This window comes from Sinocyclocheilus grahami, unplaced genomic scaffold, assembly GCF_001515645.1.
Source record: "Sinocyclocheilus grahami isolate Dianchi unplaced genomic scaffold, SAMN03320097.WGS_v1.1 scaffold16.1, whole genome shotgun sequence".
NCBI classification, from domain to species: Eukaryota; Metazoa; Chordata; class Actinopteri; order Cypriniformes; family Cyprinidae; genus Sinocyclocheilus; species Sinocyclocheilus grahami.
The window spans coordinates 3489153-3503449 of record NW_015505195.1 but is presented as its reverse complement, the minus strand read 5'-3'; the positions used below and the strand labels follow the sequence as shown (position 1 = coordinate 3503449).

At 37.5% G+C, this 14297-nt stretch overlaps 1 protein-coding gene across 1 annotated transcript in view; it reads left to right on the top strand.

Annotated features, from left to right (window-relative positions):
• LOC107549960 (DNA-binding protein RFX2-like) overlaps positions 1–14297 on the top strand; it is a 37740-nt gene that overhangs the window by 18170 nt on the left and 5273 nt on the right. The window contains exons 2-8 of the mRNA XM_016231148.1: positions 2966–3078; positions 3874–4020; positions 4878–4952; positions 7490–7500; positions 7902–8023; positions 8147–8265; positions 13227–13339. Coding sequence (XP_016086634.1) covers positions 2974–3078; positions 3874–4020; positions 4878–4952; positions 7490–7500; positions 7902–8023; positions 8147–8265; positions 13227–13339 — 692 coding nt within the window. The 5' untranslated portion in view covers positions 2966–2973. The remainder of the gene's footprint in view (positions 1–2965; positions 3079–3873; positions 4021–4877; positions 4953–7489; positions 7501–7901; positions 8024–8146; positions 8266–13226; positions 13340–14297) is intronic.

Below are 14297 nucleotides of genomic sequence, written 5' to 3'. Positions count from 1 at the left end.
GTTTTGGCTTTTTGTAAAAAAAAAACCAAAAATTTGTGTTAACTGAAAAAAAAAAAAAAAAAAAAAAAAGACAGATACACCCAGAGGTCATCTTGAGTTTATGCTTTTTACTAACCTGACTCATCTGTTGTATTCGTCACAATCCCTTTATTTTCTGAAAATGGGATAGTTAGATTTTTCTGCAATTAATTTACCTTTGAATAGAGCTTCACACTTGAGAATTCGTTATTTCAATATAACTAATCTCAGAAAACACAATTAGCTTTTGTTCTTTATTCTTCTGTTCCCAAAGGAAAACTTTAATAGCCTGTAAAAAGCATCCATTTTTTTCCTGCAGATGAAATCATGAGTATGAAGCGTGTTGCTTGTCTTTTGCTCTATTTTAAACTTTTAACAACAAACTGTCAGTCAAGAGGTCTCTCGAAGCGCATGAGCTCTCAGATCAGCCTTTGCTGCTGTTTGTCAGTCACAATCAATGCAGGCACACATCATAAACGCTGATCTGGGACCTGTTGAGCACACTGGTGCCGGTAAATGCACCATCGGACTGGTGAAGAGCTTATTTAGATGTACAGAGATCGGCGCAGCCCCCCCCTCCATAGCTCTCGTTCCCCGTCTCTGAGCCTGTCTGTCTCTCTAGCACTCCGAAAGTTCCTGTGTGTGAGCTTAAAAAAGAATAGCACAAGGGGAAGGGGGTGGTAGAGTTAGGGATAGTTGCCATGGATCCCTCACCATAGCAACCGACAAACGTTTACAAAGCATTGAGGAATTTCCTCATATCAGCTGTATTATTGGAGCCCCTAGAAACGGACTCTCATTCCAAACAGCCGCTGGAGATCATCAGTATCCTGGTGGGGGGGGGACCAGCCTCATTGCTATTTTAGTTTTTCCCCCCTACTTTTTCTTTTCATGATTGGGGGGTATGTTGTTTTTCCGCCCCTCCACTTTTTCCAAAGTCCCCCTGCTCGCACCTCCTATTCTATCTTTTTTTTTTTTCTGTGGGAGGCTGCCTGGTCTCCATTTGTCACTCTTTTCAACTCTTTCCTGTTGTTCTGTGCGCCATCAACAGCTGCAAGACTTTAGAGAGTAACACGGGATCTCGACGACAGTGGCAAACTCAAATCTTCATTTGAGCCCAATTCCCCGTCGACCCAACGGGGCTGCGCTGCGGTTGTGATGGGATTGTTAATGTCTCCTTTGTTCTTTTCTTTATAATAGAGTTCAGAGGTGAGCAGCCTGCTGGGGATGTGGGTGACTCAGCATGACTTGGCTAGGTTGAGCTCCTGGTCCTTTCGAAGAAGACGGTGTGAAAAGCCGCTTTGTATCCCACTTTTCCTGGCACATGCGCCGAGTTGTATTTCAGTGGGCCTCTCTTATCCTCTCCAGCAACCTGTTGGCTCTCAGTTTGATTGTGTCGTGTATCTTTAGTAGTGGTGGGAATCAGCAGGGATCGCAATATTATATTGAGATTGTAATTGACACATGGCTGTTCTTTATGCTTAGCGTAGACTGTACTTCAAAACAGTGCTATATTTTGAACTTTTACTCGTTTTTATTTATCTGCATTGTTTATTTGGGGCTTCATGCAATTATATTCTTAGTTTGTTCTGATTTTGATCAAATAAAAATAATTGAGCTAATGCTAACCTCTTCACATATTCTGTCAAAATTTTATATGAAAAACACATTATCATGAGGTAAATTAAAACTATACTTATTACCAATATTAACATACAGTGGGGAAAAAAAGTATTTAGTCAGCCACCAATTGTGCAAGTTCTCCCACTTAAAAAGATGAGAGAGGCCTGTAATTTTCATCATAGGTATACCTCAACTATGAGAGACAAAATGAGAAAAAAAAATCCAGAAAATCACATTGTAGGATTTTTAAAGAATTTATTTGCAAATTATGGTGGAAAATAAGTATTTGGTCAATAACAAAATTTCATCTCAATACTTTGTTATATACACTTTGTTGGCAATGACAGAGGTCAAACATTTTCTGTAAGTCTTCACAAGGTTTTCACACACAGTTGCTGGTATTTTGGCCCATTCCTCAAGAGCAGTAATGTTTTGGGGCTGTCGCGGGTTCAGATTCAGTCTTCCCAGCCTGGTGGAGGTCTACAATTTTGGTCTTGGCCATGGTGGAGTTTGGAGTGTGACTGTTTGAGGTTTTGGACAGGTGTCTTTTATACTGATAATGAGTTCAAACAGATGCCATTAATACAGGTAACCAGTGGAGGACAGAGGAGCCTCTTAAAGAAGCAGTTACAGGTCTGTGAGAGCCAGAAATCTTGCTTGTTTGTAGGTGACCAAATACTTATTTTACCGAGGAATTTACCAATTAATTCTTTAAAAATCCTACAATGTGATTTTCTGGATTTTTTTTTCTAATTTTGTCTCTCATAGTTGAGGTATACCTATGATGAAAATTACAGGCCTCTCTCATCTTTTTAAGTGGGAGAACTTGCACAATTGGTGGCTGACTAAATACTTTTTTGCCCCACTGTAACTAATACTTAACAACTACATACTAAAACGATGTAAACTAATTACAAAACTACAATTACGTCATAAACTTGCTCTTGATAAACCATGTTGTATACTTTTGCACCAAGCAAAATTCATTATTTCAAATTTAATTTGGTTTATACTTTTAAATTGAAGAAAGAGTTATTACTAGCATCTGTTAGCATTAGCTAAAGCACAGGCACAAACTTCTTTTCTGTTACATTAAGTTTTATGGTCAACATTACCAGAAAATTCATGCACTAATGCACACTTTGCAAAAGTAAACAGGCTTTTGGCATACTTTTTGCTAGGTACAATGATTTTGACACGCTAATTCTAATCTTGCGTGCAGTGTGCAACTATTTAATATGGATAGTACGCAAATTGGGAACCAACGACTGTTTTTCTTTTTCATATTTTTCACTTCCTCTCTCTGTGTCTCTCGCACGCTCAGGAGAAACCATGCAGCGGTCAGAGGGCGGCTCGGAGACGGCGTCCACTGTGGCGCTGAGAACATCCACTTCAGCCCAGGCGCCGGTGGTTCAGCCCGTTCCCGCCTCCCAACAGGTAAGCAGGCTCGGTATGATCTTTCATAACACTGCTGCACAAAAGTAGCATAATAAAAATTAAGGAAGCTCCTCCCACATGAGCTGTTTAATATGAAAATCTGAGCTGCTTTAGCTCTTCTGTCATTGGTCTGAATTTCTTTAAAGATGCTTTACAATAAGCACTGGATCCATCTATAAAAAATTTCTCCTCACCCACACCCTTCATCTGTCAAAGCCACTTGAAATTATTAGCAGCGACTTTGCGTGGTGCTGCTGAGGGAGATGTTGGGTTTGGATCAACCACACATCCAAAGAAACTGGTCTTTATGTAATTTCGGTTAATATTTTGAGTAGAGCATCACATTTCCCTGGACAGCTGTAGAGGATTTGACGAAAACCAGCACAGAATGTAATATAGACTCCTTGTATGTAACATTCGTGGTGCTTGCAGTTTGGATCAATGACGACACTTTTCATAAACGAAACTTTCCAGTGAACTTTCTCAAGATATTAAGATCTTTCGCAGTGGTTTTTCTTCTTTTTTTGTGTGTAAATGTGTGAATTTTGATGCAACAAAGAAATGCCCTGTCACCCGTCTTCCATTATTTGGACAAACAGGTAGTCCCACCCCAAGTTCACACCTTTGGTTGAGACTGAAATTGCCACAAAAATGGTTTACTTTCAGTTCTCTTTCCATATTAAACTGGGATAATGGTATTCTAACATCGAAGAAATTACGCACCTGACCTTTTAAAGAGAAAAGGGTCTAATTTTTACATTTGTGTGTGTGTGTGTGTGTGTCCCTCACCTGCAGCGTGTGTTAGTTCAGGCCACCGGCTCTTCCCAGAAGGGAGCTCAGGTGCAGCAGTTGCCAGTGCCTAGAGTACAACAGGTCCCTCAGCAGGTACACACACACACACACACACACACAGGACAGTCAATCAAGCCCTGCATGCTCACTGCACATCCTGAGGACCCACAACATCTCTGGCTTATCTTTTGCCTCTCTACATATCTCTTTCGCGACTGTCTTTGTCTTTCCATCACGCTCTCTCTCTCCCAGCATACTGTCAGAACCTCGAAACGCAGATATGCTTTACTGACTTGGAAGGATGCCTGTTTTTTTCTTTCTCCCTGTCTCCCTCTTTCTCTTTATAAGTTTTGCCACTCTGCTAAAACTTTCTCTTTCTGCCTCTTTACATTTCTCTCCTTCTCTAATCTTTTCTTCTTAATCTCTTTTCAGGCTTCTTTATTCTAACTTTTGAAATTGTTTTTTTTTTTTTCATGCCCACTATGGGAAAAAATTAATTCTGGTTAATGAATGCAATAGCAGAAACTTATATCCTCCTTCCCAGCTAATACCTGCAGAAAAACATGTTTATTAGAGTCAAATTAAATCTGCTTTTTCAGCATCATGCGTTAAATGTGACCGTGTCTTTGCAGGGGGCACAACCCTGCTAACTGTATGATTTCAGAAGTGGCTAGAGAGCTCGTCTCATGTGTTTGAGAGTCGCCTGACCTCACGCCCTGTGTGTGCAGTTCATTAGCATATATGAGGCTGAGACAGGAAGAGTGGCGTAACCCTCCGAGTTCCTCACATTTGCATGCTTTTTGTCCACCCATAATGAATGTGGCTGCAAACACTGACAGACTGTAATGGAAATGCTCAATGTCTGGCCGCAGCTAACAGACTGATTTCCTTTTCTTTTTGTGTGTGTCTTTTTTCCCTCCCTGTTGTCCCCCCCAACATTCCACCCCCTCCATTTTTTTCCTTCTCTTCCCCTGTTTCATGTCTTGCATGCTCCTACTTTTCCTTAGCTTGAAGTGGCGATTGAAAACCTCCAAAAGTCAGAAGGGATTGCCACTCACAAAAGCAGCCTGCTCAACAGCCATGTAAGTCAAACTGAGAAAAAACTTTATTGAAACTGGAACAAATCCTGAAAAAAAAGGCTTAGTTTATCCTGCCTGTCTCTTCGCTTTGCTTTTCACTGCTGCTGTGAGCATGCTTTTTCCAGAACAGCCCCTCGCTCTGTGTATTTTGGGTCTCCTCAGACCCCCTGCATTTAGATGACACCACTGATTCAGTCAATGTCCCAGGGATCACCATGTTTATATGCGAGATGTACCCCTGAATATCAAAGACTCAAATTTATATTTACGGATTTTATATTTATATTTTTAATCTTAAATTGCCAGGGGAGTCATATCCAAGTAGAAATAGTTGAAGCAGTTGAATAGTTAAATAGTTGGGAGTCTGAAGTGGCTCTAAGCTCTTGAGACCAGCACATTTATTTATCTTGTTGTAGACCGACACCTTAACTTAAGGCTATGGATATTTACACTTATACAAATATCCTTTTCTTGCGTGAGGCCTGAGATGAGACTGACATAACGCTGCTATCAGTGTGCTGTGCAAGAATTCTGCACACACTCCACCCCTTGCATGTTTACAAAACATTTGACCAAATTTTATCATCCATTCAGCTAACTTTTTTAAAAGAAATTATTCAGTTTTGTCAATTACCCAGCCTCATGTTGTTCCAGTGTTGTTATTGTTACAGGGTGTCCGCGGGGTCTTAAAAAGTATTAAAAGTTGATAAATCAATTTAGAGAAAATTAAGGCCCTTAAAAAGTATTAAAAGGTCTTCAATGCCATTTTCCATCCAATCCAATCATCTTTTCATTATGTATCTTTGTCCGAATAGTGGGGTTCTGTGTAGTTTATTTATGGAATCCTGCAAGATTTGACGTCATCTGTTACGGTGCTCACTGACTGACTGCGCCGCTGCGTGATAGCACGGGGTTTGTTGATCCCGCTCTCTCTGAATTTCTGACCATTACCGCCTGCTCCCATCTGCTCCTGCAATTTTTGTGTCCGTTCCCACAAACATTCTAATATTGTATATAATTTTTTGCGCATCAGGGAGCCACTATCAATATGTGGGGTATTTAATTGGCTTTTGAATGAGCACTTTCGATTTCGCGATCGCACGCACATTGTGTAAATGGAGCACACCTTAAGATATAAGATATTTTTCAATGATTTTAAACTGTTGCCATGGATTGATTTTCCCCAGTGGGTTAAAGGTTTTAAATTTTACATAAATTACATTTGACTGAAATGCTTTTACTCAAACATTTTGCATTCTACCTGTAATAAAACTGTGCTAAATGTTTTGTGAAGGAGGGCCACTAGTAGGAAGCCTTTGAGCTGTGTTTATGATCATTGTGCATAACATTGACTGTAAAATATGTATTTTAGGGATGGAAATTACATATTTTGATGTTCGGGACATGGTCATTGCGCTACGTTGGGCTGTTTTTTTACTGGCTTGGGATGCACTATTAAAATGATGTAATAGTTGTGATCATTATTTTACCTTCCATGACCATTCAGACTTGATCAGGTGCAGTACTGACACTCTTTGTCAAGTCTGCATCAAATCAGGCACTCTGTAATCACAGGTAAACTGTCTGACCAGTCAGGTGTTTGTCATGAGAAATGTTCCACAAAACAGCTATGGTTTGCAGACCACATAAGAGTTGATGTTACAAATACATCTTTTGAATATACTGTGTGAACTCATTGCCCCGTTAGCTCGGAGAGCTTTATTTTCCCTCCTCAATAAGTTTTAGTAAATGTAAGGTAAAGTGTCGCCGATGTAACCGGTTAAAACTTGGAGTGGCAATGAGGTCTTAAAATGTATTTATACCCTGTGTTAACTAAAACTAAATTGTTTTTGTTAATTGATATAAAGCTAAAATAAAATCTAAATATTATAAGGCCCTGTTTACACTAGTGCGTTTTTGTTTTTAAAACGGCATTTTAAAATGACAACGATCCTTGTCTACACTTGCGTTTTCACTGCGTTTCAGAAACATTCTCCGTCCACACTACACAACTGAAAACGCAGGTCACATGATCATTCATGCAGGTACAACAATGTGCATGATGTCATGGTTTACACAGTCATCAAGGATACACAGAGCCGAATGTGGACAGCCATGCCATCATTTTCAAAAGTCTCCGTTTTGGTCCGTTTACACTGAAACGCAACCCCGGAGTTTTCAAATTAAAACGGGGTCTGCAGTGTTTTCGAAAGCCTCCGTTTTCGAGGGTCGAAAACGCCGGGTTAATGTAAACGACAGGTGTAACCGTAGCAAAAGTTGTGTGTTTTACAATGTATTCGCACTAGTGTAAACGTAGCCTAAATATTAAGAGCATTCTATTAATATTCTATGAATATTCTAATTGAACATTAGAAATGTTGCTAAAATTACTAGTACTATTAGTAAAATTACTATAAAACTGAAATAAAAATAAAAGAAAGCTAAATAGAGGTATTTAAAAAAACAAATCAAAACAAACACTATTAAAATAAAAAGAAACACAATTTCACTTAAATAAAAACTTCAACTTGAATAAAAAGAAAACTGAAAGGTAACACTTTACTTGAAGGGGTGTGCATAAGACTGACATGACACCTTCATAATCATGACATGACACATGTCATGAATATGAAGGAGGTTGTATGCATGTTTACGACAACTGTCATTAAGTGTCATTCGCTCAGTTATGTTACTGAGTTGTTCTTCTTCTTCTTTTGCAAACATCATGCTGCCCTCTGGGCTTCTGATGTTAGCGATTCCAAACTATCAGATTTAAGTGTCAAAACCACTTTTTATTTGCATTTGGAAATGCACAGAACAGCTTCATCTTGGACACTGGCTCTGCACCCTGATGGAAAATGCTCTTCTCTCTCTTTCTCTTAGTCATATCCTCTGTAATCCCCAGTAGTGAATTCTACATTTATTCCTCCTGTTGCTATTTCCTGTATCCAGGTTTAAGCCCTTTCACAAGATGGATGGGATGGGGGACAGTCTGAACAGCGGCTCTCAGCACTCGTCCAGCACCCCTGAGCAGAGTGTGGCGGCACAGAGCCAGCATCACCAGCAGTACATTGGTAAACCTTCTCCATAAGATTTAATAGATTTGATTTTTAATTTACATACAATCACAACAAAATCATCAGTGTACATGCACAACCAACTCTTAAGTGTGCCTGCTTTGTGTGTGTTTTTGGCAGATGTGTCTCACGTCCTGCCCCCCTTCCCTTCTCCTGATCTGGGCTCCTGTCCTCTGCCTGAGCCAATCAGCATGAACGATGTGAAAAAACTACAGAGCAACTACAGGATTCACTGTGAGGTACTGCACACTGTTGTGGAATTTTTTTTTGTAGTCAAGGCAAAAAGTGTCATGATGCAAATCTCCCAGTGGAAGGAAGAGCTTCACAGTTTTCATGTAAAGGAAGCAACTCCTTAACAGCTATCTTTAGAAAATAATACAGACACCCTGGCAGAGATAAACTCTCACTTACTGTATACCAGAAGAAATAAAATGTTGTTGTTATCGTATGCTTATTCAACTTCAAACTATTTAATAATTTGAAATTAGTATGAAAGTAAAAAAAAGTACATGTGAATGTATAAATGAATGAATCAGCATGAGTGTGAGTACAGATCATATCAAGTACGCAAGAATGTACTGTATGATTATTGAATAATAAGAATGTTAAAGAAGTACAAAGCTTAATTAAATATGCCTCAGCAAATAGTTACACTAATCTATCCAAGCCAGTTTTCTTGCAACAATGTGTCACATATTTTCCACCATGAATGTGAGCCTTGTTCTTCCAGCTAGGAGAATAATAATAATAATAACGCATTTTATTTATAACTTGCTTTTCTTAGACCCAAAGCAAAACTTGAGAACAGTCTGAAAGTTTGCAAGAAGCCCAGTAGGACTGTCCGTGTTTAATACACAAGACACATAATTTATTTATATAATATTTTTTAAAATGATCATTTAATTACAAAATTTTATTACACTACTGTTCAAAAGTTTGGGGTCTTTAGGATTTTTTAAAAGAAATTAATACTTCACCAAGGATGCATTTAATTGATCAAAAGTGACAGTAAAGACATTTATAATGTTACAAAAGATTTTTTATTTTAAATAAATGCTATTCATTTGAACTTTCTAGTTATTAAACAGTCCTGGAAAAATGTATCACGGTTTCCACAAACAGTATTAAACACAACTGTTATTAACATTGATGATAATAACAATGTATATTGAGTACTAAATCTGCATATTAGAATGACTTATGAAGGATCTTGTGACAGGAATAAATTACATTTTTAAATATTGTAAAATTTAAAAATAGAATAGTTATATAACAGAATAGTTATTTTGAATTGTAAAAATATTTCAGAATATTACTATATTTACAAATTGGTGAGCATAAGACACTTCTTTCAAAAACATTAAAAAGCTTACTGACCCCAAAGATTTTAAATGATAAGTGTATATAATATCAATAATAATAATAATACTATTAGTTGTAGTTTGCATTTATATAGAATGTTTTTCTTAGTAGTAATGAGCATAATGCTTTGCAAAGGATGATGGCTCCCAAAACTATATACAGTATATATAAATAAAATGATGTTCTCTCTGTGACTATATTATCTTCAGAAGTTAGTAGATAAAGAATTTAGTATTCATGAAAGGAAGCAACTCCTTATTTTATGTGTGCTGAAAAGGGAGTGTTTTAAGAGAGATTAGATTTCTGCCCTGTGATCTCTCATAATAAAAATGTTTTGCTTCATCACACTCCAGAAAGGGAAGTAAATATTATAATAAATTCATAGTACTAAACCTTGTATAGAACACTTTTAATTGCAACACCCTCTTTCTCTAAGTTTTACTTTCAGTTTCAGTGTGTTTTAATGAAAGAATAAACGGCACTTCATTTGTGTTCGCAGCAGTATATCTACAGGTAATGAAAAACTGTGCGAAAAGAAAAAACCCTCTCTTTGCTGTTGATGGCCTCATTCTTAGTATTCCACCTCCCTCTCGTACTTTTTGCTGACAGAGTTTGTAGTTTGACATGTTCTTGAGTTTTGCTTTCAGAATGCGGCTGGTCTCATTACAGTCGGAGTGTAGCACTGCTCTTAATATTTTGACACATGGACTCAACCCATCTTCATTTCATAGCTCTCACTTTTAATGTCATTTCTGCCATGTTAGAGCTCTTATTTTCTTTTTCTCTCTTTCCCCATCTCGCTTTCTGTCCCTCCCCGTCCACTGCACACCTTTTTGTTCCTGGGCTTCTTTCATCCCTCAGACTAGGAGTTTTCAGTCTTCCCAATTAACCTTTTATCCAGCAGGATCTTTACCGTCCGGCTGTGGGTTTTTGTGTGCTCCTCGCTCCTGACAAAAAAGTTAATTTGCTACTGGTAAAACATACAGGAAAGAGTGTTATTTCTGCCACACAAATCATGAACTCATGAAGTTATCATTCAAATGTGACCCTGGAACACAAAACCAGTCTTAAGTCGCTTGGGTATATTTGTAGCAATAGCCAAAAATACATTGTATGGGTCAAAATTATTGATTTTTCTTTTATGCCAAAAATCATTAGGATATTAAGTAAAGATCATGTTCCATGAAGATATTTTGTACATTTCCTACTGTAAATATATTAAAACTTAATTTTTGATTAGCAATATGCATTGCTAAGAACTTCATTTGAACAACTTTAAAGGCGATTTTCTCAATATTTAGATTTTTTTGCACCCTCAGATTCCAGATTTTCAAATAGTTGTATCTCGGCCAAATAGTGTCCTATCCTAACAAAGCATACATCAATGGAAAGCTTATTTATTCAGCTTTCAGATGATATATAAATGATGTATAAATCTCAATTTCGAAAAATTGACCCTTATGACTGGTTTTGTGGTCCAGGGTCACAAATATAAGCGATTCTGCATTCTGAATATTTAATTTTAACTCTCTTGAAAGTAATATTGTGTTAGCCAGGTTTCCAGTGACAGACTTTGTTCAACACAGCACAATCACAGGCAAACAGAACATATTTGATGATTAATAGTGGGTTTTTGGTAGCAGTGGGATTTTGGACCAATGAGATTTCATGGTTAGGGCTGAAACGATTAGTTGACATTATCGGCAATAAAAAATTGTCGACAAATATTTGTGTTGAATAGTCGTTCAAGTCGTAAGAGCCTGTAATAACGTGGTTTGACCAGCGCAAGACTTTAATTCTGCTTTTTCTAAATTCTATTTTAAATGAATATGTAAATATGTGCTGCGCTCTTTCCTCTCAATAACGAAATAAACACACAACAAAAATGACAGCGTTGAGAAAACAGCAGTTAAGAAAGCATCTGATCATAGCGATGTGGATACGTTTGCACCAGCTCTGCAGTCGGCACTCCAATCACGTCACGTTTATTTATATAGCGCTTTATACAACAGACTGATGTCCATTGTGGAGCTAGCTAATGTAATGATAGAATCTTTTTATTTGTGAATACAAAAATAAATGGATAAATGCAAATAAATAAAAAATCATTACATTTAAAGTGATAGTTTGGTTTGCATAGATTAAAGCTTGCTCTAGCTCAGGACTATTTTGATTACTATAACACTATAAGGTGCTTTAAGAGAGCTAATGTTGTTAATAAAATAATTTATCGAAAAAAAAATGTCTCGGCGTTTTATTTTGTTCCATATATGACTTCCAAAAGGAGATATTAGGCAGAATGATGCATCACTCAGTCAATCAATTGCTTCTTCTTACAGTTAATTAAATGGTGAATGAGAAAGTCTCTCTGTCATCTCATTTTGTGTGCCAAATATATTTATTTGTATTGTAAAAAATTATTTGTTAAATAAATTGTACAGTAGTAATATAATTGTTTGACATTCACTTCAAAGCTGAAGTGTTTACCTTGCTTTATTTTTTAGTTAGAATATGCAAAACTCAGTATTTTAACAAATTGTAAAAGCAGAATAATAGAACAAAGCCTACTGATTAATTGGTGAAATAACTGACGATTAGTCGATTAATCGGTGTAATAATCGTTAGATTAATCGAGCAAAATAAGCATTTGTTGCCGCCCTATTCATGATATATAGGACTAAAAATAGAAATAAAGCGAACACCAAAATGTTCTATCACTTTTTATTTGTTACACTAGTGCTGAAAAGTTTCCAGCGTTTGTCAGGCAGCGAAAAAGAAAGAAAAATAGGAAATTGCCCAAAATATCAATTTGAATTTGTCCAAAATCACTCAGATATCTTAAATTATGATCTTCAAACTTATAAGTAGAAGCAGAGCAACAACATTGCTGATACATTTCAGGAAGTCACATCTCTACGCCTTTAGTGCTGCCTGAATTGGCTGTAAGTTTATAAAACAGACTTTTCAGAGTTCACAAATGCAATACATTTTAAAAATCATCGACTTGTCCTCTAGAAGTAGGACTGTAGGGCTTTTCCCCTCTTTCGACCAAGGTAAGAAAGCTTGTTTGTCTGGGAAAGAGAATTTTCTCTCTTTTTGTTTTGGAGTGCTGTGTTTGAACTGTTGCCGGGGCAACGGTAAACAAGGTTGCCATGGTGACCTGGCTGAGGAAGCCAAAACATAGCATGTGACCAGCGAGAGGAGGAGGGGGGGCCTGTGTAACTGGATACAAGAGTGTGTGTCCTCATCGAGGAGAATCTGAGAGCCGAGTGTGAATCACTGAGACAAACACACTCTGAACTCACCACACTCTCACTTCTGCTCTCCAATACAGCTCCAACACCTACTTTTGTTTCTGTGTGTCACAGTTTGCTAAAATACCATGCTCATCACGCAGACTAAACGTCCTTTTTTGGCCCTAAAACCCAATATAAGATGTAGTTGAAATCTGAGTTTATTCATGTGGATTGCCTTCAAGATGGGTGCTTCTGATTGAGTACTGTTTTCATAAAACTGTGAGATGGGTGTTGATGTCGTGAGTGGGCCGTACTTGAGATGATCTAGTTGTCTATGCCAACAGGAAAGACAAAATCTCAGTTCAGTTCTCAGTTCATATAAGGATGTTCTCATAACTTATATGGGAGCTTCTCAAGATCTTCTTGCAGCCCATAAAAAAGACATCACATCAGTGTTTTTGATCCGATATTATTTGTTTTGCGTGGTATGTGATGTCAGACATGCATTTGAAGTATCTTAAGGAACCATTTTCCTGTTTGAATGTTTTTAAGCCTGGAGCTATGTTCAAACTTTGTATTTAAACCTGATTTCTTTCCGTCAGGCTACTCTGGATGTAGTTATGAACTTGCAGTTCCATCTCATAGAGAAGCTATGGCAGACCTTTTGGTATTCAACAGCGCCATCCAGTGACGGAGCCACTACCATTCCTAACAGGTGCCGTCTCCACTGGAACGCTCATGGAAAACCTAAAAATGTTTCGAAATTTTAAAATTGTAATTTTTCAGGCCTGGATATAAGTCTGGATATAAATAAGTAAAATCTTTAAAAAGTCATAGATATCTCTGTTGTTACATATGCATTTTTTTGCTATGAAATATTTACGGTGGCCGAGAAGTGCAAAACAAATCACAATTCTGAAAACAAAATAACAAATTACAAATGCAAATGCAAGTCAGAAAACAAAATAACAATTCAGAAAACATTATAACAAGTCAGAAAACACAATGATAAATCCGAAAACAAATTAACAAGTCAGAAAACACAACGATAAATCAGACAAACCGGAAAAGGTAGGTATAGTTTGAGACAGCGCCATTGGTTGGGATTACTCACCGCTGACTGGACATCTGTCAATCAACGTATACAGGAAGAACCAGCCGAAGAACAGCAGAGTCCTGGTAGAAAGTTTGGAGATGGTATTAAAGTAGCTCAGTTTAAATGTATTGTATGAATTGCCCTGACTTTGGAATAAAAAATACGGAGTGTATATTTACAATTAGTTAAAAGTGACCATTAAACATTAGCTCCAGTGGCGCAGATGGATAAGCACTTGCATTTGGCTTTTTGACGTGATCGATCCGGGTTCGATCCCGCCTTTTGCCGAACTTTTTTTTCCCCTCCCTTTTCAAATCTCGTATCACATCGTAAAGGCATTTATTTTTGAACCCGGGTCGAGCGTGTCAAAAAGCCAAAGGCACACTTTTATCCATCTGCACCACTGAAGCTGATGTTTCACAGCCACTTTTAACTAAATGTAAATAGACACCCCGTATTTTTTATTTCATAGTAAGGGCAATTCATACAATACATTTAAACTGAGCTACTTTAATACCATCTCCGAACTTTCTACCACGACTCTGCTGTTCTTCGGCTGGTTTTTCCTGTATACGTT